We start from the raw sequence: 24,503 nt of genomic DNA on the forward strand, positions 1-24,503 counted from the left end.
GACAGCCAGTGAACAGGGGACTGAGAAAAAGAAAAGGCTACTGTCATAGCTTAAGAATAGTTTAATAAAAGGATGTGCCCTTTCCTGTACTTAGACTCTCGGATGCTTACAAAATTGTGCTTTTTAATGTAACAGGTTATCTGAACTTAAAATGTAGGAAGAAAGAAAACCCAAATTACAGCTAGTCAGGTTTACATTAAATATAAGAATTAAGCAGATGACTCTACAAGCTGTTCTTATTCCACTGAGTTCAATAGTCTCAAAGATCTTGAAGAATTATTTGGTTAAAACAAAATCAGAATTTAAGGAGAGATTTCTTCATGCCTTTAAAGTGCAAACCTTGAAAAATCTAGCCCAGTTTCAGGAGAGATTGACTGAGCTGTAAGTTTTACCAAGAAGACACATTGTTCTAGAATATAATATTGTTGCTCTTTTGGAACTTGTTATTCATGGAGTTTGCTACTTGTTTGATAAATAAAAACCAGAAGTTTTATGTTAAATCTAGACTTGTGAGGAGACAGTCTGTTTTAAATAATTGGAATTTTATTCTCTTTTGACATAAAACTGTGGAACACTCAGAAAATCTATACCATGTTAGTATTTCTATAAGAGAAAATGAGTAAAACAGTATTTAGAAAACAGTACCAGTAAATCTTATTACAAGCATTAGGTGTGTCTAAAAAGTTGATACTAATTCATAACCTGTAATTGTTAAATGTGTGACTTAAATGTTAAAATCCCACATTTTAAGATCGTCTTTTACAATTAAAAACCATGTACCTGAATTTTTTGTTGGCTTCACAAACCAGAGAAGTAGATAAAATGTGCAAGAGTCAAAGGATAGATATATTATAAATATATATTAGCTATATTACCTAATGAAAGCCATAATCTGTTAATACAGCTATGGATTTATTTCAAAAATTTAATTGACTATATACTAATTGTGTTTTCCAATGTTGGTAAAGTAATTAAAGTTCTTCACTTTCATAGAGTCCAGATTGAGCTGCCAGACGCTGAAACTCTCCTTCAGGGTTAAAAGCTTGTTTCACATCCAGACCTTTTCCGTTAAGTGCTAAATATTTGCTGAAAGTTGGCCGAACACGTAACTGCTTAGGAGCTGGAAGAGTTTGGTTTGGACGGGCTGAAATAGATAAAATAAAAGTTAATTCAGAAAACTTAAACAAATGGGTTGCACTAGGTATTCATTATCCAACAGGAAAAGAAAAAAAGAAATAAAAACTGATTATATATGGAAAAAATTCCTCAGATTTTGTGCTATGCTGGGATTTGTGTTTCTTATTAAGTATTCCTGGTTGTCCTTTATAACACTTGACATAACGCTTTATAACAGTGTAACATACCTGTAACATCTAATCTTGTGTTACATGTAATCACTCCAGCTTCATTAACTGCAGACACAGTATACCACCCAGCATCTTTCTTGTTTACATCTTTTATCAGCAAAGTAACTCTTCCAGAGTTATCATGATATAAGCTGAAAAGAAGCAATTAAAAAATGAAAGTATAGGAAGTAATTTTCCTGTGAAAGTTTGTTTATGATGTTCCTGATCTACAGAGTCAGACTAATAAGAAAAAGTAGCATTTGGAGATTCTGGGGCTATATTTAGTCATTGCCAAATAGCTATTGGTTTTCTTGAATTAAACATCCCACCATCAAATCTCTTTTGTATCATCTATTTCCTTGAGCCATCTTTGTTTATTGTTAGTAACAAGGTACATGCTAGCCTACTTTTTGCTTTAAATGTCTGATTAGTGGATTCTGGCTTAATGAGGTTTATTATGTTTGTATATATGTTTTAAAAATGAGACAAATTGAGATCACAAATGCATGCCATTTATAATGCATTTCAAGATATAACTGAATTCACCAAAGTAAACTATAGTTAAGTCTAGAAATACTTATCCTACCTTATTCGATCAGTGTTGAATTGTACCATTTCATTATTTCTTTTCCAGAAAAGTTTTGGTGGAGGTACAGCTGAGATTTGGCATTCTAGCTTCACTGAGTCTCCCTCAAAAACTTTTTTGCTTTGTGGTTTATAGATAAACATTGGTGCTCTTCTATGTTCTTTTGCTACATATTAATAAAAAAAAATCAAGTATTTGAAATATTATAAAAAAGATATTAAGTCAAACCAAAGTATTATGAAATTTGTATGTTGATATAAATTTTTTTTAAAAGATTGAAGCTTCATGTTTTAGCTTTAGCTAAAATAATATACAATATTATTGTATTATTATACCATTTAGAGTTCTAAAACAATAAGGTAATGATGAACTGATATTATAATCATGTTTCATTCAAAGAACTTAAGTCATATTCTCATTTACCATGTAATCTATAGGAAGGCAGCATGAGTGGTAGAAAGAATACCATCAGCTTGGGTTCAGATTCTCTATTTGCCCTGTTAGCCATGCCAAACTGAGAAAAATTTGTTTAGTTTCTCTGATACTGAGTGTTATCTACTGTAAAATAATACAGTACCCAAGTAATAGTGACTGCTGTGCTTACCATACAAAATTATTGTGAAAATCAATTGAAATAATGAATGAAGAAGCACTTTGTAAACGATAAAATAATATACAAATGTCAGTAATTATTATGTCTTCTTCAAATAACTGAGGGAAAAGAGGAAATGATACTATAATACCATAACCCTAGCTTTTCTAAAGGAGAAATGAGGAGATTGGACAGCCTGTCAAGGTCTCTTTCAACATAACATTATAGTATTTCTGGAACTATTGGCACAAGAAAGATTTGCCCAAATCACTTGACTTGTTTTTGTTTTTTGGATTCTAGGTCGCTAATTTTCACCTTAGACTGAGGCCTCTTTTTATATCATAGAATAATTTAAAATTTTTTTCATTGATCTGAGTAGAATGCAAACTCAAGAAAAAATTTCAACTTGTCAGGCTTTTATATAACAATGACATAGCAAAATCTCTTATATGTGATATATCATGGCTTAGACCATTACAAGTGTGATATATTTTTAAGCACTTAAACTGTAATATTTTAAAACAGAACATCAGTTTTATGAGAACTACATTATAAAGAAAATTTGAGACATGAGTTTTACCATATTGTTTTCTAAAGCAAGTAGGCATGTTTTTGTCATAATTACAGATGAGTTTCCTAGTAAAAGTAACACAATCTAAGGCTAAAAGTTGACATTTACTCTTCAGTTTTAGACTATGTGTGATTATGACAATTCTGTGAAAATGTGAGTCAGATTGATTATTTTAGACTGTAGATCAGAGAAATGATTAGACTAAAAATTTTCACTTTAAGACCTGTTAGTTACATCTCTAGAAATGCTTCTAATTACCTTATTTGGTCTGTCTGAAATTGTACCATTTCTTTATTTCCTTTCCATCCAGAAAAGCTTTGGTGGTAGATCTGTCATTCTAGTTTCACTGAGTTTCCCGCAAGAATATTATCCCCCTCAAACCCTTACACCTATCAGTGGCTTTTGGTTAAAAACTGGGGTTCTGCTGGGTTGTATAGTGTAGACATTAACTTTAAATATGAAGTTCTCTGGGATTTTCTTTTTTAATACTGCAGGATTAAAGATACTTTATGATATCTTAGAGGGCTTACCCAGGACGTCCAGCTGCACTGTAAAGGTGGCTTCTCCTGCTCTATTCTTGGCCACACATACATAAGCCCCTGCGTCTGAAACTCTGACCACTTCAAAGATGAGTGAATGGAAACCCTTCTCAGACACTATCATTTTGTGACAATCATCTGATTGAACTGGTCTTCCATTTAGATACCATGACACATCAGGAGCTGGCAGTCCACTCACCTAGAAATGAAAACACAAGGAGATGACAGGATTTTAAATTATAGCATCACTGGAACTCATCTGTCTATGAATTTTAATAATTCTAGCACCTGAGTGGGTTTGTGATTGAAAATGCAAAGCAAGAGCTTTAAAAGGTATTTGCTTTCAATATTTTTTAAAACTTATTTTAGTTTTTTATCCTCACCTGAGGACATTTTTCCATATTTTGTTCAGATAGAGTGGGAGGGAGAGAGAGAGAGAGAGAGAGAAACATCGACGTGAAAGGGACACATCGAGTGGTTGCCACCCGCATGACCCAACCAGAGCCGAGGACAAACTGCAACTGAGGTACATGCCCTTAGCGGGAACTGAACCCGGGTCTCTCTGGACCGCAGGCCGACACTCTAACCGCTGAGCCAAACTGGCCAGGGCTAATTTATTTTTTATCCTCACCTGAGGACATTTTTGTATTTATTTTCAGATAGAACAGGAGTGAGAGAGGGAGAAAGAGACAGAGAAACATTGACGTGAGAGAGACACATCGAGTGGTTGCCACCTGCATGACCCCAACCGGGGCCAGGGACAAACTGCAACCGAGGTGCGTGCCCTCAGTGGGACCGAACCTGGGACTCTGGTTCACAGGCTGACACTCTAACCGCTGAGCCAAACCGGCCAGGGCTGCTTTCAATAATTTTTAACACAACAGTACAAATTAAACTCTTGAAATTAATATAGCATTTTCAGACTATCTTAAACCACATCTAGATCTTTCATATGCAACCTCAGGTTCTTTAAGATCTTTTAATTAAGGAATATGGATCATATCATTCTTCTGGCTAATGGTGACTGCAAATGCAGTCCCAGAAGCACATATACATGAAGCTTACTGATCTAATACATAATCTTCCCAAAACTGTTCTTGAGCTGTAGTCTTGGTATATGAGTGGCAGTTTGTTAAGTGTTCTTATATAAGCCTTAACAATTAAATCCATATACTGACTTTCATTCATAAGGAAAAACATTTTATAAGAAAAATTCTCCAAAATGAAGTTAATGACATTGTAGGAAAAGCTATTCTAGCTTGAAGAACTCTTCAAGGCTAAGAGAAAGCAGGGTTGCTTAAATTTCTTAATGGAGAAGAATTAAAGAGACATTCTACTTTAGAAATCCTATTATGATAGCGTCACTTAGAGTATTTACTCAGTTAATCCTCAAACAACTTTATAAAATAGGTACATTTGTTACTCTCATTTTACAGATGAGACAAAAGCACAGAAAGGTTAAGTGACTTGTCTAGGTTACATAGCTGAAAAGTGGCAGAGCCAGGATTCAAACTCAGGTAAGCTTGGCTCCAGCATTTGTTTCAAAACTTAGTATCCCATTGTTAATTTTCCTCCAGTATTTTAAAATTCTTCTCTTACTTTGAAGTCCATTCTGCAGAATCTTCCTTCTTCAATTGACATGTTCTCTGGCACTTGAATGAAACGAGGTGGGTAAAATTTCTCCTGGATTGCATCCGCATCATTCGCATCTCCCCTTGAAGATGATCTACTTCTACAAAAATATTTTAATAACCACTATGCAGAAAGTTGTCATTGTTCTTTCTTTCACACAAATATAGTTTAGCCATCAGATTTGAAACCCCAGTCTGTACTGTTTGATAGTGTAATAGCAATGGAGAGAGGCCTTAGGGTTGTATTTAGCTTTGGAATATTTGTTAACTATTAGAAATGGTAGCTGTTTAGAAACATCTGGTTCAAATTATACTCTTTCTTTTTTACAGTGCCATGAATTGATGAATAAACTGATCTATTAAAATGCAGAGTACCCCGTGGACAGTTCTTTTTTTAAATATGTTTTTATTGATTTTTTTTAAAGAGAGAGGAAGGCAGAGAGAGAAACATTGATGTGAGAGAGAAATATCAATGGGCTGCCTTCTGCATGCCCCCTACTGGGGATGGAACCCACAACCCAGGCATGAACCCTGACCAGAAATCGAACCCAGACCTCTCAGTCCATGGGAAGATGCTCAATCTCCTAAGCTACACCAGCGGGGCCCCATGGACAATTCTCACCACATGTAAAAATTGTTAGAATTGGGTTTCCATTATCATGAAAAAGTTCCATTATCATGGAAATGTGGTCCTGGCTTATTTGATTAAAACATTTAAAAAAACTTCCTCTAATATTATTATTCTAATAATTAACAGTGCTCTGAATGGGGGATTGAACCCACAACCTTGGCATGCCAGAATGGTGCTCTAACTAACAGAGCTACCTAGCCAGGGCCTTAACAGATAAAATTTTGATCATTATCTCTGACATTAGAAAATTCACATATTTTTTTTAAGGTATGTGGGAAGCTGCAGGGCTTTATAAATATTACATTTTTAAGCTGAAAATATTTTAGATAGCAAAATATATATTTAAAATTAAAATTTTTTTACCTTACTTGTGAAGTAGGGATTTGCAACCGTGCATGTTCTGAATTGTGCTGCTTGAAATGAAAACAAAATGATAATGTTAACATGCAATTGTTAGCTTGAAATGAAACAGAACTAAGTAGTTGTAGTTGAAGGGAACATTTCTGTGTTGGTTATGATTAGTTCTATATATTTAGCTTTTAAACATTTAAAACATACTGCACTAACCATTTAATACTCTTGCAAGAAATCCCCAGAATTAATAAAGCTGTTCCACAGGCATGATTTATAAAAATTAGATAGACTGAGCTGATAGTGGTTCACTTTTCAGATGACTATTTTATGACAAAGGATGATGTGTCCCCCTGGTATATTTGAAATGGGAGCACATAGTACAGATTGTCCTTTAGTAAAACAGGAATAGACATGAAGTCACTTGTGTTGGCAGTAGAAATGGGGAATTATGCCTGCTGCTCAAAAGTGGCACCAACAGCAGTAAACACGTTTTAGACTGGAAAATACTTCTCTTTTTAGCTCATGACACAAAGTCCTGATGGACAGTATGGAAGATAATGTGTAGAGCTATGGAAAGGCTTTGAAAAACAACATTAATTACTCCCTGCTTAATAAAGATATGTTTAATTTAAGCAAACATCTTTTAGCATTTATCTGAGCACCAGAAAATTATTTGAAAATAAGATCAGGAATAGATGAAAATTAAATAGAATTAATACATTGATTTAATAAATATTTTATTATTAAATTTTGCCTATTTTGTGTTTTTCATTGTGCTTGGTATAGTGGGAGATACAAAGAAGTGGAAAATACAGTTCCTACCCAAATATCTGAAAAACATCTGTATAGCAACATAGCAAATCATTACAAATAATTTATTTTTAGGTGAATATGTTTAATGTATTTTGTAATTTTTGAACAAAATTCTTAAAACTGCCACAATTTTTGGCTAGCTGTAAGATTTCTAAGCAAAATGTCAAAACAACAATTCAGTGATCAAACAAATCATCTAATTTTTTGGTAAAAAATAAAAAGTATCCAGTTAAAATATCCAAAAGTAAGTTTTTTACTTTTTCCCTTTAAGATGATTTGAATATGTGTATATTATTATTCATAGATGCAATACTTCAGTTATATAATAGTTTGATGACATTTTGCTTGAAGTGTACAAAAAATGTAAGATTTATATTTTCTGGTTTCATAACCAGATATATTTTGATATATTTTGCTGCTATCTCTTTTCCTGGTACCATTACCTTCATTTTAAAGTTTTTAAAGAATGAATGAGAAAAACAATACATTCTTGCCCTTGAAATCATATACTGTGAATTTATAAGTTAAACCATCATGAATATAATGTTTCTTTGAGTTATTTCTACTAATAGAGATAGATTTGTGTCTTATTCTTGTTGTAATCTCCTGTACCACCAGAGTAGGTGCTCCATTTAAATTAGTTGAATGAATGCATGCATGAACTGTTTAGTGTCCTAAAAGAGAATTAAGTTCTGTTTTCAGTTTCTAGTTACTTGTTCTATTAGACCCTGCTCCATTCTTCTTGGTACGACTAGCTGTATTTAACAGAAACAAAAATCTTATTTTCAGCTTCCTGTATTTAGAAGCTTGGAATTCTTGAGTGCCCAATTTCTTCCCTTTGGCTCCCAGTTACTTTTTGGGAAGGAATGAAAGGTAACTACAGGAGGAAGACAGAGTAATCACAATTTAGTCTGCCTCTCCAACTAGACATTTCTATTCAGGGTTAATTTTATTTGTTTAAATGAGGTTGGTCAGGTACAAGCCTGGGGGATGGATTTTCACTTTATGCTCTCCATATAGTTAACCCCTGTTTGGAAAAGATGTGTTTATTAATCTTAGAGCCATTACTCATAAGGTTTCTAAAAAATATTTTTTAAAAAATAAATTTTTATTGATTTTTTAGAGAGAGAGGAGGGGAGAGGAAGAGATAGAAACATCAATCTGCTGCCTCCTGCACACCCCCTACTGGGGATCGCGCCCACAACTCAGGCATGTGCCCTGATAGGAAATCGAACTGGTGACCTCTTGGTGCATGGGATGACATTCAGTCCACTGAGCAACACTGGCTGGGTTATTTGTTTTTAATAAAAAAAATTTGTGGATACAGGAATGTGACAAAAGGAATTGGATGTTTCATTAGTACCATGAGTTTATTTTAAAACATTGAAATGATAAACAGCTTGTGAGAAGAGGTTATAAATACTTTGGTTTAGAGTTTTAACTTCTGTCCTACTGAAGGTTTGTAACTCATGCAGACATTGTAAGAAAGAGTCCTGGATCTAACTGACCCATAAACATCTAGATGTAAAGTGACTTCATTAGCCTTCTGGTGTTTTTGTCTTTGTGACATTTCTTATGCAACTATTGGAACCACCAGAAAATGGGGTAAAATTGAAATATTTATGTGTGTGTGTGTGTGTGTGTGTGTATGTATATATTTTAGCCCATCATAGTCTCTCCTATGGAAGCAGTTGACTTTTGCTTCAAATGCTATTTGTAAACATTGAGAAAGCAGACATTTAAAAATTATACACATAAACAGAGCTCCAGCTAGATAAAGATTATTTTAATTTACCTGTGGTGAATCTTGTGTCTCACTGTCATTTTGAGCTTGAAACACAGCAGCTGCATTCTGTGGTCCTAGTAATCTGCGAGCCATCTTCTCCTCATATGTTAGCCGCTTTAAAGAAAGAAGTCATTAAGGAGAATGGTAATGAGATGTAATAAAAGTTGTTTGTACAGGTCTTACTGAAAAATTCGTTAGTAAGAATTTTACTAGAGAAGTATAGTTCTGTCTTTTGAAGTATAGGTAGATGCTATGTTTTAAAAAGCATTTTCTTTCATTCAAAGTATTTCCTTCCATTCTAAGTGCCACTTCTGTCATCTGTGATATTCACTTGTTTTGTTTTTGCTCCTTGGAAAGGCAGGCATAATCACCCTTAAATATGGCTCTCCCAAGTAAAGGGAAATTCTTTCCCTTCCTTCTTGTTGTGTGTGTTCCAGTCAACTCTGTCTTTGAATATAATACTGTACGTCCTCACTTCCGGAACAAAAAAACTTTATAAATGAACACTGAATATTTGACTTACTAACTTCTGGCTGAAAGCAGTGCAACTGGTATGTTAAATGTATTTGGATTAACAGCATATAGTACTGTTTTAAAGATAGGTAAATAGCCTGGCCAATGTGGCTCAGTGTATTGAACATTGTCCCATGGATTGAGAGGACCCAGTTTGATTCCCGGTCAGGCCACATGCCTGGGTTGCAGGCTGGATCCCCAGAAGGGAGTGTAGTGTGCAGGAGGCAGCTGATTGATGTTTCTCTCTCATATCGATGTTTCTCTCTTCCTTCCTCTCTCTCTAAAAATTCAATAAAAAATATATTTTAAAGAAACCACTTTGTAAAATATATTATTGTCTAACCTCTATGCTGTATAACTGAGATTAATATAAAACAATAATGTTTTTATCTCTATCTCTAAAAAAAGTCAATAAAAACCTGTTTTAAAGATAGGTGACTAATACAATATGCGCAGTAAGATTTACAATAATATAAATTATAGCTATTTGTCCATCAATAATATATACCAAAGTACTTAAAGAAGTCAAGTTGACAGTATTTCCTATTAGTTATTTGGTCATTAGACATATTTTATGAGAGGGTAATGCTTAAAACAAATTATTTATTAAATCATTCAGATTGACTTTTTCATTTGCTTCATTTTTTTTACTACACAAAACCAAGAGGTGATTTAATGCAGAAAAATATGAAATAGGACCCAAATATTCCTTCTTTAAAAAAGATTATCCTAGCCTGGCCAGTGTGGTTCAGTGGATTGAGCGTCCCATGGACTGAGAGGTCCCGGTTCAATTCCCAGTCAGAGCATGTGCCTGGGTTTCGGGCTCGAATCCTGGGTGGGGGGTATGCAAGAGGCAGCTGATCCTTTTTTCTCTCTCACATTAATGTTTCTATCTCTCCCTTCCTCTCTCTCTAAAAAATCAACAAAAACATATACATATATATAGATATACATATATGTATATAAAGAATGGAGAATGGAGGAGTCATTGTTTAAAAAAAAAGATTATTCCTTGCTGAGTATATGGTCATAGATCTGTGAGACAGAAAGAACGTTCTTATTGAGATTAGACTTTATAGTTTAATTAGCTTTTTGTATAAAATAGACTTCTTGCTCACTTGATTTCCATTATGAAGAAGGCTGTCCTTGCATTTTAACTTTCTTTCCAAGTCTTGAATCAGAGCTTCTTTTGATCCTTGTATTTCATGGTCAGGAGTCCTTGGTGTGGGCTTAGCATTTGTACTTTGGGATGGCTTAGCATATACAGGTTGGCCAACTGAGGGTTGTTGATACCTTTAAAAAGAAAAAAGATTTTTAAAAAAAGAAAACCTTTAAGATGTATATCTATTTTTTAAATTGAATTTATTGGGTGCCCTGACCGGTTTGGGTCTGCAGTTAGAGTGTTGGCCTGCGGACCAGAGAGTCCCGGGTTCGGTTCCCGCTAAGGGCACGTACCTCGGTTGTAGTTTGTCCCTGACCCCTGTTGGGGTCGTGTGGGTGGCAACCAGTCGGTGTGTCTCTCTCACGTCGATGTTTCTCTCTCTCTCTTCCCCCTCCCTCCCTCCTGCTCTATCTGAAGATAAATGCAAAAATGTCCTCAGGTGAGGATAAAAAAAAACAAAAAACAAAAATAAAACTGAATTTATTGGGGCTACATTGGTTAATAAAATTATGTAGGTTTAAGGTGTACAATTTTATAATATGTCATCTGTATATTGTATTACGTGTTCACCACCCCAACTCAAGTCTCTTTCCATCCCCATTTATCCACCCTTTACCCTCTCCTGCCTCCCGTCACCCCCATTTCCCTCTGGGAATGACCATACTGGACCATACTGTTTTGTCTGTCTGTGAGGTTTTTTTTCTTAATCCCTTCAAAATACATTACAAAAAAAAGTTTGTATCTCAAAGAGACTTGGCCTTATTTTGACAGTCACCTTTAGATAGTTTGAATCGGCCACTTAGTACTACAAGTGTAATACAAACTCCCCAATTTCCCTAGTAACAGTCAAGGAGGATTTTATAAGAGTTGTCACCAGCTTTGTTTCTTTTCATTTTGGCAAGTGAAAATTAAGTAGCAGAAGGAACAATTTAGATTAGACATAAGGAGGATGTCTTTCCTTGAAGATCTTCCTTAAAGAAGTGAGAGTAAGGCCCTGGCTGGTTTGGCTCAGCAGTTAGAGCTTTGGCCCCGTGGACCAGAGTCGTGGGTTCGATTCTGGTCAAGGGCATGTACCTTGGTTACAGTTCGATCCCCGGCCCTGGTTGGGGTTTTGCGGGAGGCAACCTATCAGTGTGTCTTTCTCACATCGATGTTTCTCTCTCTCTTTCCCTCCCACTCTATCTGAAAATAAAAAGTTAAAAAAAAAGAAGTGAGAATAAGTCTAGTTACTTATAGCTTGAGAACCCTTCTAATCTTAAAACTGAATAAGTGGATATTAAGAAGTGATGTACTTGACTCATAGGGGCTTAAGAGGGCTGATTTTTAGCATCTCTTCCCCGCTCCCTGTGATCTCATGCTAGTTTGAAATTGGTGCTGGTGGGGATATCTACACCAGGGATATTGGTAAATACCGCAGATCATGGCTCCTTCCTCCAGCTGATCGTTACACATTTACCAGTATAACCACTGGTATTTAGTGACTATTCTGTTGTTTTGAAAGGAGCATCCAGTTTACATAGTCATTGGTTTTTCTATCAGTTTCCAATTCCTATTCATTTCTTTTTTAAAAAAGATTTTTAAAAACATTTGTAGAGAGAGATTTAAGGGAGAGGGAGAAGCATCGATGTGAGAGCACATCAATTGGTTGCCTCCTGCACGCACTCTAGTGGGTATTGAGCCAGCAACCCTGGCATATGCCCTGACTAGGAATTGAACCAGGGACCTTTCGGTGCAGAGGACGACACTCAACTGACTGAGCCACTCTGGCCAGGGCTCCTATTAATATTGTAGAAAATGCAAGTATGGCACTATATAACAAATAGCTTCTACAGTGATGACATTCTGTTTAATGTAGCTAAAGTGATTTTTGGAGAAAGAAAAGAATGATTAGGAGAGGAAGGAGAAATATAAACTAAAAAAGGGGGAGATTGGAGAAAAAGGAAGCAAATTTGAATAGCGGTTGAAGAGTTAGGTTTAAATACTTATTTCAAGTTCTGATACTAAATTTTCTTGCCCCCCAAAGAGTTCCCCTGTTGATTCTGATGGAGAGCAGGGGTGGTATTTAAGGACTCCTATATTATTAGATCTGTTAGGTACAATTTCCACAGTGCTTTGTTCATATTTCACATAGTTTATTCATTTAGGGCCATATAGATGCTCACTTGTATTTAATGTGGGGAAACTGGCAACTATCTTCAGTGAATATTTCACCATTATTGTAATAAACCTCAGTTATTCAGATAAGGCAACCTTGGTCTGATCTGTGACATGTTTCTGTTCAAATATTCTCAAGGATCATTAAAATAATTTGTAAGCTAAGTAGAAATGTATCTCCTCTGAGTAGAGCCTGAATTTTAATTTTTGTAAGCTGTGGAGACTTGGTTAATGATCTCTAGATTGTAATCATACTGAAAAAAATCTCTTATTACTCATTATTATATCATTTATATCCACTAACAGAGTTTAGGTATAGATGATACTATCAGTTGAATGAATGAATGTTTTCCATTGTATCCAAGATAGTCTATAATGAAAATTAGTGATACATATTTTCCCTTCTTACATTTCAGATCTTCAGGGTTATCTATATTAATCCTTAACTAAAGTCAAGTAAATAGCCAAACCACATGTTTAAATTAATAGTGAGGTTTTTTGGTTTTTGTTCATTTGGTTTGCGATTGAATTCCTAAGTCAAAGGGGTAAAATTCCTTTGTTCTTATAGATCTATTTCTCTAACTGTATGAAGTTAAAATAGCCTATGTATTTTTGATGCTAGCCTACTGTATTTATAAAAGTCACTCACACATTTGTTACAGTAAATTAGTATTAAATAATTTTTTAATTGTTATATATTTGAGAAATCTTAAAGGATTATCAAAACCAAGCCTGAGAATCACTGATATATAAGTAACCTCAATCACTTTATTTACTAAATATACCCATTATTACCAGTTCAGACAGCTTAAGTGTTAGCACTTGATATCTACTCATATTTATAAACTAATAGTATACTTGCACACTGCTGTATAGGTCTTTTTTTCTATCATTAACCACCCAGATCCTTAATTTTGTTATGAATCAGAAAACTGAATCACTGAGCCGGTAAAGTTGCTGAATGTCACAGCATGGTTTTTGGAAGGAATAATTAGAATTAAAGAGTTCTCAGTTTCTAGTCTGTGGTTTGATCAACTGAATAGAACATTTGCTTAAGGGTTTCCTACAGATGAAAAGCTAAATAAAGCTTTCAAACTTCTCTAGGTCAGAATCCAATGGATTATTTTATAAGAGGTGGCAAATTTAAGCCCCTCATAACAATGAGGGAGTTGTGCACAAATGTTCAAAGGGCCAGAGCTTTCCACCCTGTGCAGCTGGGCACAGAATGGGTATCAAGTGGCTGTGGGAAGATTAAAAGGGTTATCTGTGGTTGCTGAAAATGGAACAGCTAAAGCTGGATCTTTGATCTCTGGTTGGGGGACCTCCTATGTTTTATTTCTTATCCTCTCCATTTTGCCTTTCTTTATCTCTTCTTAGTTCTGTACACAGAGGTAGGCACATGGTTTAGGCTCCGTAATGTTTATTTAATGGCTTTCTTTTCTGTGTAGGAAATTGGAGTAGGATTGAAAGACTTTATTAAGAAAAATATAGTCAGAAAAGGTTATTTTAGATTTTAAAATGCTCATGTAGGAAATTTGGAAATAATTGAAAGCTAGATGGAAAGAGATTGTCTGGGTAAAATGTTACCAAGAAAAATGTACAATGTGTTATAATGGATATAATGGGAATTTGGGAGGGAAAATAAAGAGAGGGCTCTTAATTTTTTAATACATCTTTTTAAAAATATTAGGTCAGAGTCCCGGCCAGTAGCTTAGTTGGTTAGAGTGTCATCCTGATACACCAAGGTTGTAGGTTCGATCCCCAGCCAGGGCACATACAGGAAGTAACCAATGAATGTATAAATAAGTGGAACAATAAATTGATATTTCCCGCTCTCTAAAATCAATAAATAAAAATATTAGGTCAAACATATGAAATGCCATTTTTTTTTGTAGATTGAAAACAGTTTACTATCCACCATTTCAAATGGTTTAGCCTAGTATCGAGGATTTTAACAAATATTTTTGGCTTTTCTGGTTTTCATTCTTAAAAATATTGAAAAGCTTTCTTTGCTAGTTTAATGCTATAGGCAGTTCAGCTAGGTTTCCAGAGTAGTCACCAACATTAATTGGACTCTTTAGAAAAAATTAGCCTCTAGAGAGGACTGAGAGAAATTAATAAGAATTTCAGCAAATCTGTCAATAAGCCTGTAACAAACAAAATACATTCCAACAGACAATATTTTTCAGATGCCTCTGATTTAATTCTCTGATGTTCTAGCCAGCCAAGGAATAGGAAAACTGATAGCCCTAACTTTACATAAGCACAAAGTATTCAGTTCATGTTTTAAAAAAAGCACAACCACTATGTTCTTCTTCGTATCAGGTTCTCCTAGCACAGTTTTAGGACTGTGAAAATAGTACATGCTTGCATAAGGCTGCAGGTATTCTTCCCTGTATTTAGATCAGCCTAACCAATTTGAACAAAGTGTGGTTTTAATTACCAAAGGAAACCTTAAGGTCATAAACTTTTATTCAAGCCTTTCTTCTGATCAGAGTAAGGAAAAGTCATATACTTTAATGTCTGAATCGCAGATTTTCTTTTTAGCCAGTGGATATTCAAGACCAGAGGGGAAAATGGATAGGACGAAAAGACTGAGAAGAAATTTAATAGCTTCTGCTTATGTGAGAGGAAATCCTATCTGAAGATGGGCAGGCAGGTGTTCTTCATCTCAGCTGAGTTCAGAACTGGAGCAGTTAAATTGACAGCATGAGGAACATAGCTTAGGACTGGGGAATAGTTCACTGTTCTTGGTATGTTAGAAATATTTTTTTGAAGATGGAAAATAATGGGTAAGTAATTGTATTGGGTAATAGATGATTTGATTCAGCTCAGCCAGAATATTAGGTCAGATAACCTCTTCTTGCCAGTACCCTGGTTCAAGGTGCTTTAGGAGAATTATGGGATGAGACCTTGAGGTCACATTGCCTTTTTAGATAGAGAAGAATGAACTACAGCATTATCTGCATCCCTCCCCCCCCCCCACCACAGTCCTCAGCTACTTGTATATACAGTATATATTCATATGCATATATTTTAAAAACTCACTTACTTGGAGTCCACAGTGGAAGGGATTTTACTGCTACTGTAATCAGGCTGTGATGGTAATATGGAGCTGAGGAAGCTGGCTGGGGACTGGTTATAGGTGGCTGTAACCTTTTGGCCTGGGTTGGAGCCAGCAAACTGCTGGGGAGAAGCAGGGAAAGCAGAAGAGGAGGAGGACATGGTGATGTGAGAGCTCACTGCTGAGGAAGCAGAAAATCTTTGCTCTGTGCACTGGCGGGGCTGGATGATAATGGAAGACTGTTTGGTCTGGCTAGAGTAGCTGGAGGTTTCTGGTCCGGGGGGATGCAGTCTGGAGCCACATGGATTTGGGGATTGGATGAAGTGTTTTGGCCGTTCGTAGTTAAACATGCTTAGCTTGTATACGGAAGATGAAGGTAATATATTACTATAATGATTTACTCCTGGGGGGCTGGCGTCCTGAATTTGGGACTGCAAGCCTGGAATTACAGGTCACAAGGAATCAGAAGCAACCTTGTTCTGCCCCCTCTTGTTGAGATCCTGGGAATACTGTACTTCTGGCTTTGATGGAGTGGCTTTCTCTTGAAGAATGTTTTTCCTTCAAAAGGAGAAAATGATTCAGTTACAATATTTGCATAAAAATACTGTTTATTTAACTTTTTTTTTGAGCTTAGATGCTTTCAAGGTCATCTCAAAGTAGAACTTCCCTGATTTCTACACTTCCCCTTCCTTTATCTCTGTCATTGCACAAATGATTTTTCTCATGTCTCATGATTAGCTTTTGCCCAGAGGCTACCATTTCACTAACCACAGAAATTTAACTATTTAAAATCATTAGCAGTTAAATATATAACATGTCAGCTTCTATTCAGTTTGAATCCTTCCCAGTGCTCATCAAGACCAATGAACAGCTCTTCTGATACATCAGTTAAGTCATGTCCTGGTGATCTGTGATGAATGATGTCTTGGTAAATCAAGGGGAGCAATATGCTTCTTTTGTAAAAATGTTACTTTAATGTCCATATTTACCCTTTCGCCCTTTCACAGTTTCACAAAGTAGAGTGAACATCTATAATTCATTGTTGTCAACTTTGAGTGGATTTTTTTTACCTTCCAATTCACTGCCTTTTTTTTTTTTTTGCCCTTGATTCCAAATTGACCATAATACCAAACTAGACAATAATTAAGGAGTGACTATATATTTGTTTCTTTGTGTGTATATAATATATGTCACCAACTGCATTCCAGAGTCATTTGTAAATTTTTTCTGTTATTTTTAGATTATCCTATCTAGTTATTGGCCTTGATGTTCTCTTCATTATTTAATTTTACTTTGTATTATTTTTACTTGTTTAATATGTATTTTAGACTAATTTTAAAATTATTTTAGCTCATATTTTTTTGAAATGGCTAACAGGATGTACAGAAGGAAGTAAGACAACTATGAATCTAGCCTGTACATTAACAAGAAAAGATGGGTACCATTTCTCTTACTTAGCTCTACACTGGTTCACCTGACTTTCTACAGTAGACCCCCATTTTTTCTTAGAGGAATCATGTGTCACTAAAATCATCTTAAGGAATTATATTTGCCTTGCTTTCTTCCATTAGTATGGTAAATCTAAGCAGGACTATATACAGACATTACGCACAATGACTAGTACTATAAATTGTAGCATTGATTCTGTTTTTATTCAAAATATCAGCTAATTTAGTTCAAAATACATTTCATTTGTTTCACATAGTTTAAAGCAACACTGAGATAATGCTGACTCAAACTTTTAGCTAATAAATTAGCCTATTTGTCATTATTGAAACAAAATCTTATACTTATTTAATTTTCTATCTTGAAAAAGTATTATTTTTAATGAAAAATTTCCAGACAACTTCATCCTAATTGTGCATATAGTTTAAACTAAAACTAGCAGTTTTAGGAAAGAACAAAACTGCAACTAAACAGCCAAGAGAGAAATTCTATTGAAAAGAGTTAAAAAGTTATATATTCCTTAACTTCAAGTTTATGAACACAAGTACATTCTGCTAGAGTCCATTTTAGTAATTAACTATATTAGGCCTTTAAATTGTTAAAGAAAAACATCCAGAAGAGGCTTTAATTAGATTTTCTCAAAAAAGAAAACAACAACAAAAAAAACAATTTTAAGGCCAATAGTTTTGAAGTTACTGGTTTATTCATTCCATTGCAGAATTGAATCCAGTTTTGTTCCTAAATTTCTTTTTGGACAGGCAAATGATTTAGATTCATTTTAAATAGCAAGGAATTAACTTTAACTTATAGCCAGCAGATCTTTTTCCAAAAATCCCCTATTTTTCTTCACATATATTTTTGTAATGTCAACTATCTTGTTCATTTTGGTATTGGCCTACATAGTTAAAAATTACTGCTATCTTTTTAAAGCTCAATTAAGAATATGTTCTTTCAAATGTTGTATTGTGTTCATGTTTCACTAAATTTTATACAGATGTTCCCACAGGTAACTCTGAAAGGCTTTTCTTCATGTTTGTAGTTACCATTCAGCAATCCAATTCTAGAATAGATTCTATTACATGATCATTTTATTCTGAATTATGATAAATGAATATCAAAGATTTCATAAATAAAATACTAGTCAGTCTCCTATTTAAAAAATCTTAACATTTTTTTCTATCTCTAATATATCATAGACTTGTAGAAAAAAATGATTGAGGATATTTTGAAGCTGTAGGATATCATCATAGTTATAGTCAGACCAAGTGTCTCCTTTCAAGGAAAAATGATGACTTAAAAATAATAACACATAACTGCTTTTTCTTCTACCCTTTCTATATCTCCTTCCAGTTCTAATGGAATTAATAGAGCACTTTCTCTTCAAATCTTTGTATAATACCATTATGATGTTGTGTCTTTCAAACTTTCTATCTGAAGATCACCTCTGTACATACTTCTCTGGTTTGGACAAAAAAACAAACAAACAAAAAAACCCCCAAACTGTAGCAGGAATAAAGAAGAGACTTACCCTTAGTTCCGCAGGGTGCCAGCTGGGTTTAACCCACTATAGAAGGGAAGGAAGAGGCATCCCCTTCTCTCACAGACTAATCTAGTGGCTCTGTGCTTAGTATTATAGCACCACTGACTTTTATCAGCTGCCAAACAGTGACATCTGATGTGCTTGCCTGTCCATCTACCTATGCTGGCATGTCAAAGTAAGAGTCCACAATCTAAACAATATCTCAGATGTCTTAGTGATATTTAAGGAGTGGGATTACATGTGCATTTCTCTCAGGCCTCTTTATTGTAGATGTGAATTTTGACTGTGAGCTTTAGCATCTCATGTAGGGGGAAGAGCAATGAATTTGGAAGTGGGGAAAAAGAATAAAGAAAAGTCAATACTTTTTATCGTGATGGGGGTTTTGTGAATCTTCCCTGTTGAAGAAAGAGTAACTAAATCCCTTGTTCATATATTCTAAGACTAATGTTCTGTCTTGTAATATTTCTCCAAAAATAAGACCACTGATGGATGGGCTCCAAACAGATTTGTATTTGATAGTTGTTCATCTGAAGACTTTCTTTTTTTGCCAAATGGGAGTGGAGTGGAGCCGGGTTCAAGCAGTTTGTTTCAAGAAAGGGGGTGTGGTTTTGGTAAAGGTAGCAGAGCCAGGTGCTGGTAACATGTCACTGGGAAAGTGAGTTGGTGGAAAAACATGATATGGTTTCTTTAGCAAATTTTCTAAATCTTTATGGTGTATGCCTCCTTGACCTTGTACTTTTATTCTAAAAGTTTGAAACACTTAAGAAACTACCAAACAAAGAAGTAATCTTTACAATTAGGGTTCTGTACTGTCAACTCCCTTTCCTTCATCTTCCTTACTATTAACAATTTCCTTTCTCTTTCACCAATGAGACCATCTTGGTATTTAGGTTTCTTTGTGTGTGTGTGTGTGTGTGTGTGTGTGTGTGTAGGGAAGTAAATAATTAGAGGAGAAACCTTCAAATCAACAAAAGAGGTGGTAGAGCAGATTAGATGGCATGAGGATCAGGCCAGTAGAGTGGAATTATCCTCATTTAAGTGGCTTTAATTTTGATATGGTTCTACTGTTTAAAGTGTGTTTATTCATGTCCCTCATGGATACTCCAAACTTGATTTAATTATCACGTACATTAGGGTTCAATAAATAGAAGTTTGAGCACATGTGAGCCATATAAAATTCTTCACAGCTGACCATGTAGGTGTACCTTCCTTTTGTGTTCAGAGAAAATTTTAATAATTGCTGCCTGGGCATGCAGCCATTGCTTAGTAGAAAAAGTACACTAGACTGGATAAGTAGGTGTTTGCCTACAAAGTCTTATTTCAGGACTCTCCCAAAATATTTTTCAGTATCTGCTCACTGATATTTCAAATTCCATTAAAGGGAGAAAGCATTTTCATTCAAATTAGAAAGACTTAAGATATAAATGCAAGTGACAAGACTAATAAACGTAACCAACATACATAGCATTTTCTATGAGTAAGGCACTATTTTAAGCACTTTAAATGTGGTGTATGTGACTGATATTTGGTTCTTCCTACAACAGGGTTTGATTGGGGCAGAGAAGAGGAGATACTTGATTTGAGGTCTCTTAGTACCTAAAAGTTTGAGATATACCCTAACAGCCATGTATGGAAGATGCCTAAGAAAAACTGTTAAATTGTCAATTCTAAATGTACCATAGTTGAAGAAGAATTTTACTTTCATTTATTCTCATTTTTGAGAATTAAAAAAATTTTATTTGAGTTAAACAGAGCATATGCCTAGAAGCAAGATCTCAATAGATCCAGAAAAATGCTTCCTAGTTCCCTTTACTCTTTGTCTTTTCATTGCCTCTTCTTTTCCTTAGGCCTTGGTAAAGTGTAACATGGGCTCTGGCCGGTTTGGCTCAGTGGTTAGAGTGTAGGCCCGCCGACTGGAGAGACCCAGGTTCGGCCCATGCTAGGGCAGGTACCTAGGTTGTAGTTGTCTCTGGCCCATGCTGGGATCGTGTGGGTGGCAACCTATTGTGTGTCTCTGTCACATGATGTTTCTCTTTCTCTTTTCCTCTCTCTCTCCCTCCTGCTCTATCTGAAGATAAATGCAAAAATGTCCTTGGGTGAGGATAAAAAAAAAATGTGTTACATGGGTTATAGTATAGTTCCTCCATGGTACATCTAGGTTAAGGTTCTCACTACAATAGGGATCAAGGGATAAATTGGGAAAGGTAAGTAAGGTCCTCTTTTATGATACTATTCCAAGAAGTTAAAGGTCTGTATTTAATAATCTATTATGAATCTGTTTTTCTACTTTTTAATGTTTGGTTTGCTTTTCTGAATATTTTATTTTATTTTTTTTAAATCCTTACCTGAGGATATTTTTTCATTGATTTTTAGATTGAGTGGGAGGGAGGGAGAGAGAGAGAGGGAGAGTGAGAGGGAGAGAGAGACATCGATGTGAGAGAGACACATAGATTGGCTGCCTCCCATGTGACCCTGACCAGGGCCGGGGATCAAACTGCAACTGAGATAATGTGCCCTTGACCAGAATGAAACCTGCAGTTCTCATGTCTGCAGGCCAACGCTGTAATTGCTGAGCCAAACCAGCCACGGCTGAATGTTTTATGTTTTGTTTTTTGGTTTATATTATATTATATTATATTATATTATATTATATTATATTATATTATATTACTTATATCTTTATGTTGAGAGTATTACAGATGTTTCACCCTTTTTTCCCCCATGGCCCACTCCACCTGGTTTCCGCCCCACCCCAGGCCTTCACCACCCTATTGTCTGTGTCCATGGGCAATGCATATATGTATTTAAGTTCTTTGGTTAATCTGTTCTCACCCCCCCCTTCCCTCTTAGATACATCAGTCTGTTCCATGTTTCTATGCCTCTGATTTTATTTTATTCATCAGTTTATTTTGTTCATTACATTCCATATATAAGTGAGATCATGTGATATTTGTCTTTTTCTGACTGGCTTATTTTGCATAGCATAATAGTCTCCAGGTCCCTCCATGCTGTTTCAAAGGGTAATAGATCTTCTTTTTTTCTTTTTCTTTTTTACAGCTGCATAGTATTTCATTGTGTAAATGTAACCACTGCTTTTTAATCCACTCATTTACTGATGGGCACTTGGCTGTTCCAAGATCTTAGCTATTATAAATGCTGCTGCTATGAACATAGGGGTGCATATATTCTTTCTGGTTGGTGTTTCGGGACTCTTAAGATATATTCCTAGAAATGGGATCACTGGGTCAAATGGCAGTTTCATTTTTAATTTTTTGAGGAAACTCTGCACTGTTTTCCATAGTGGCTGCATCATTCTGCATTCTCACCGGCAGTATGTTTTCTCACAAATACGGCTATTTCAATGGTTTAGTTACTTATTTGAGAAAAATCATAAAATAGAAAGAATCAAGATGTCACATGGGTGAACCATATTGCAATCTGCCCCCAAAGATAACTTTTTCTATTTATTTCTCTAAATTATCAGCAAGGGTCTCTGGTAAATCATTTTAATATCTCACACAATGTATGTAATTTCCTGTTATTTTCTGCTGCATGTTAAGGGAATTACTTGTCTTATCAGTGGAATGGTAGCTATTTAGCTGTCATTCATTCATCCCTTCTTCTTATAAAGCTCTTGTTGTTTTTTATTTTTTAAATTTATCTTCATTGTTGAAAGTATTACAGATGTTTCTCCTTTTTTTTTTTTTTTTTATGTGAAGTATATATTGCTGCTGTAAAAATGGTTTTGTGAGTTTCTGCTACAGTCAGAAATCAGGTGTGTGTGATGAAGCTAATTTCTGCTGTATCAACTGAGAAGGAAAATGTCACATTGAAGATGAAGGGACTAAAGAGTGAATAACTTTTTATTTATCTTTAGGTTGTACATAATTCATTGTGATTACTGAAGCCCTCATAGACATATAGTGAAAGGGAATCCCACTGTAGCACTTATAATTTGAAATATCCATGCTAGCAGCTGACTTAATCTTATCTTCTTCTCATGTAAGAAATAATAATGGACACTCCACTGGATTTGAAATCAAACAGGAAAAGTGATAATGTCAATTTGGTTAATGTTCTGCAACCTTTTAGACACATTAACCTTTTTATTTTGAAGACCCGAGTATTAATGCCCACTCTACCACTTACTTACTGTGTAATCTTAGACAAGCTGCTTAAACTCTCTCAGTTTTAATAATTAACTGAAAAACAAAGATAGTATCTGTTATACTAACCTAAATCAGAGGTTGTTGAGAGACTCAAACGAAACAGAAAATCATACAGTGGACTATATGTGTAAAATATATATATATGTATTATGTGGTATATCTCCTACATTAGGTTGAATTTTTTTCTGAAGGAGGGATTGTTTATTATTTATTCATCTTGCCTAGGACAGTGTAGCTCATAATAGACTCTGTAAAAACTTGTTAACTTTTACCCAATAATTTTCCCCACAGAAGATTTTTGTAATGATAAAGATGGTAATCTGTGAAAGATAGTGTATTATAAATACAAGGTCTTTTTAAGTCCTAAAGGCTCACTGCTAAACACAGGTACTCATGGAGAAAATTTTTAGACACCAGTATGGGCTTTCTTCCCAAAGCAAGTTGAACACAGAAACTGATAAACACAGAGAATGTATTTAATAAATGTTTGTTGAATAAATTTCAGTCTTATTTATTGCCACACACACCCATTCTTACTTGATCCCATGATAAATCTTTATTTATAGGGGTAGGTACTGATTGGACAACTTGAGAGCCCAGAAGCTAATGGGATTCCAGGAGACCAACAGAAATCACAGTCACAAACTGTTATTGGAGATATGCTGATCCTGATAAAAAGCAATACAGTGAAATAATAGCTACCATTTTATTGAATTCTCACTGTGTACTTCATATACATTGTTCCAGGTCTATTAGTTTCTAAGTCCAAAGTCTGTCCCTCACTGTCTTCATTGCAAGAACACTTGGAGAAGTACCTATTCAAGGTCATGGAAGCATGAAGAACCATCACTCAACAATGTGAGCTGGTCATCTATATTTTAGTCATTTGTAGAATGAGGAATTTCATGTAGATGACCTCTGATTCCTTTCATCTCTAACATGATATATTTCTCTCACTTAATAGATCCAAATATTACTTAAGAAATCTTGTCTTAAAAGGGATTCCAATATCTTTTTATTTTGTAATTAACAGACTATATTTAGCTGTACTAGGTAGCTAGTCAAGAATGCTGTTTAAGTTTTCTTAAAGGTATTTAACCCAAATTTACCTAAAGGTAACTTTATGCTGGTAAAATATTTAGTGGACAATGTTAGATATTGTTAAAAGAAAAAAATTTAAATGACTTTTAAGTATCAATTTTTGCATTGTTTTTTAAATCAGTAGTTTGTTTGAGGGGTGGGAATGGTGGTAGATTGTATTGTTTCAAACATAGCCTGACTGGCAAATTCACTTACTGATTATATTTCCATTTATACATTTGTTCTCTGAATGCAATACAGACAATTCTGTCTGTATTCTAACACTGACCATGAAGAAACCTGTATCATAAAATATTTTACCCATTTATATTGAGATAGGACACTGAATTATATTTTGGAAAAATATTCCACTTCTTCAAAATCTTGTGCCATTTGAGCATTGTTGACTTTTTTTCAGTAAGTCTCTGTAACAAACCCTTAAATATGAATCTAAGAACATGGCTTACTATTTCATCCATGGTGATGGAGGGTAAGGGAGAAATGACAGTTAAAGTGATTCTTCCTA

General features: G+C 34.9%; 1 protein-coding gene across 2 annotated transcripts; it reads right to left on the minus strand.

Annotated features, from left to right (window-relative positions):
* Window positions 1-909: 909 nt before the first annotated feature.
* MYOT (myotilin) lies at window positions 910-16,092 on the minus strand. Of its 2 annotated transcripts, none has more exons than XM_036241792.1 (9): window positions 15,731-16,092; window positions 10,481-10,655; window positions 8,859-8,963; window positions 6,260-6,306; window positions 5,234-5,366; window positions 3,626-3,833; window positions 1,933-2,098; window positions 1,365-1,498; window positions 910-1,144 (listed from the first exon to the last, which is right to left on the minus strand). In XM_036241792.1, the coding sequence occupies exons 1-9, from the start codon at window positions 16,090-16,092 to the stop codon at window positions 972-974; spliced, it is 1,503 nt and encodes a 500-aa protein (XP_036097685.1). In that variant the 3' UTR covers window positions 910-971. The 2 variants fall into 2 exon arrangements, with proteins under 2 accessions (XP_036097685.1, XP_036097684.1); XM_036241791.1 differs by having other exon boundaries at window positions 6,260-6,309.
* Between the last annotated feature and the right edge of the window lie 8,411 nt (window positions 16,093-24,503).

Source organism: Molossus molossus, unplaced genomic scaffold (genome assembly GCF_014108415.1).
Source record: "Molossus molossus isolate mMolMol1 unplaced genomic scaffold, mMolMol1.p scaffold_m16_p_4, whole genome shotgun sequence".
In the NCBI taxonomy this organism is placed as follows: Eukaryota; Metazoa; Chordata; class Mammalia; order Chiroptera; family Molossidae; genus Molossus; species Molossus molossus.

What these genes read in the sequence shown, in the direction of transcription:
- MYOT (XM_036241791.1), bottom strand. Translation starts at nt 16,092, where the DNA reads ATGTTTAACTACGAACGGCCAAAACACTTCATCCAATCCCCAAATCCA. An exon ending in ATCCCTACTTCACAAGTAAG is followed by an intron (nt 5,367 to 6,259) that starts GTAAAAAAATTT and finishes ATATTTTTGTAG; the next exon opens with AAGTAGATCATCTTCAAGGG. An exon ending in AGTGCAGCTGGACGTCCTGG is followed by an intron (nt 2,099 to 3,625) that starts GTAAGCCCTCTA and finishes ATTAATATGTAG; the next exon opens with CAAAAGAACATAGAAGAGCA.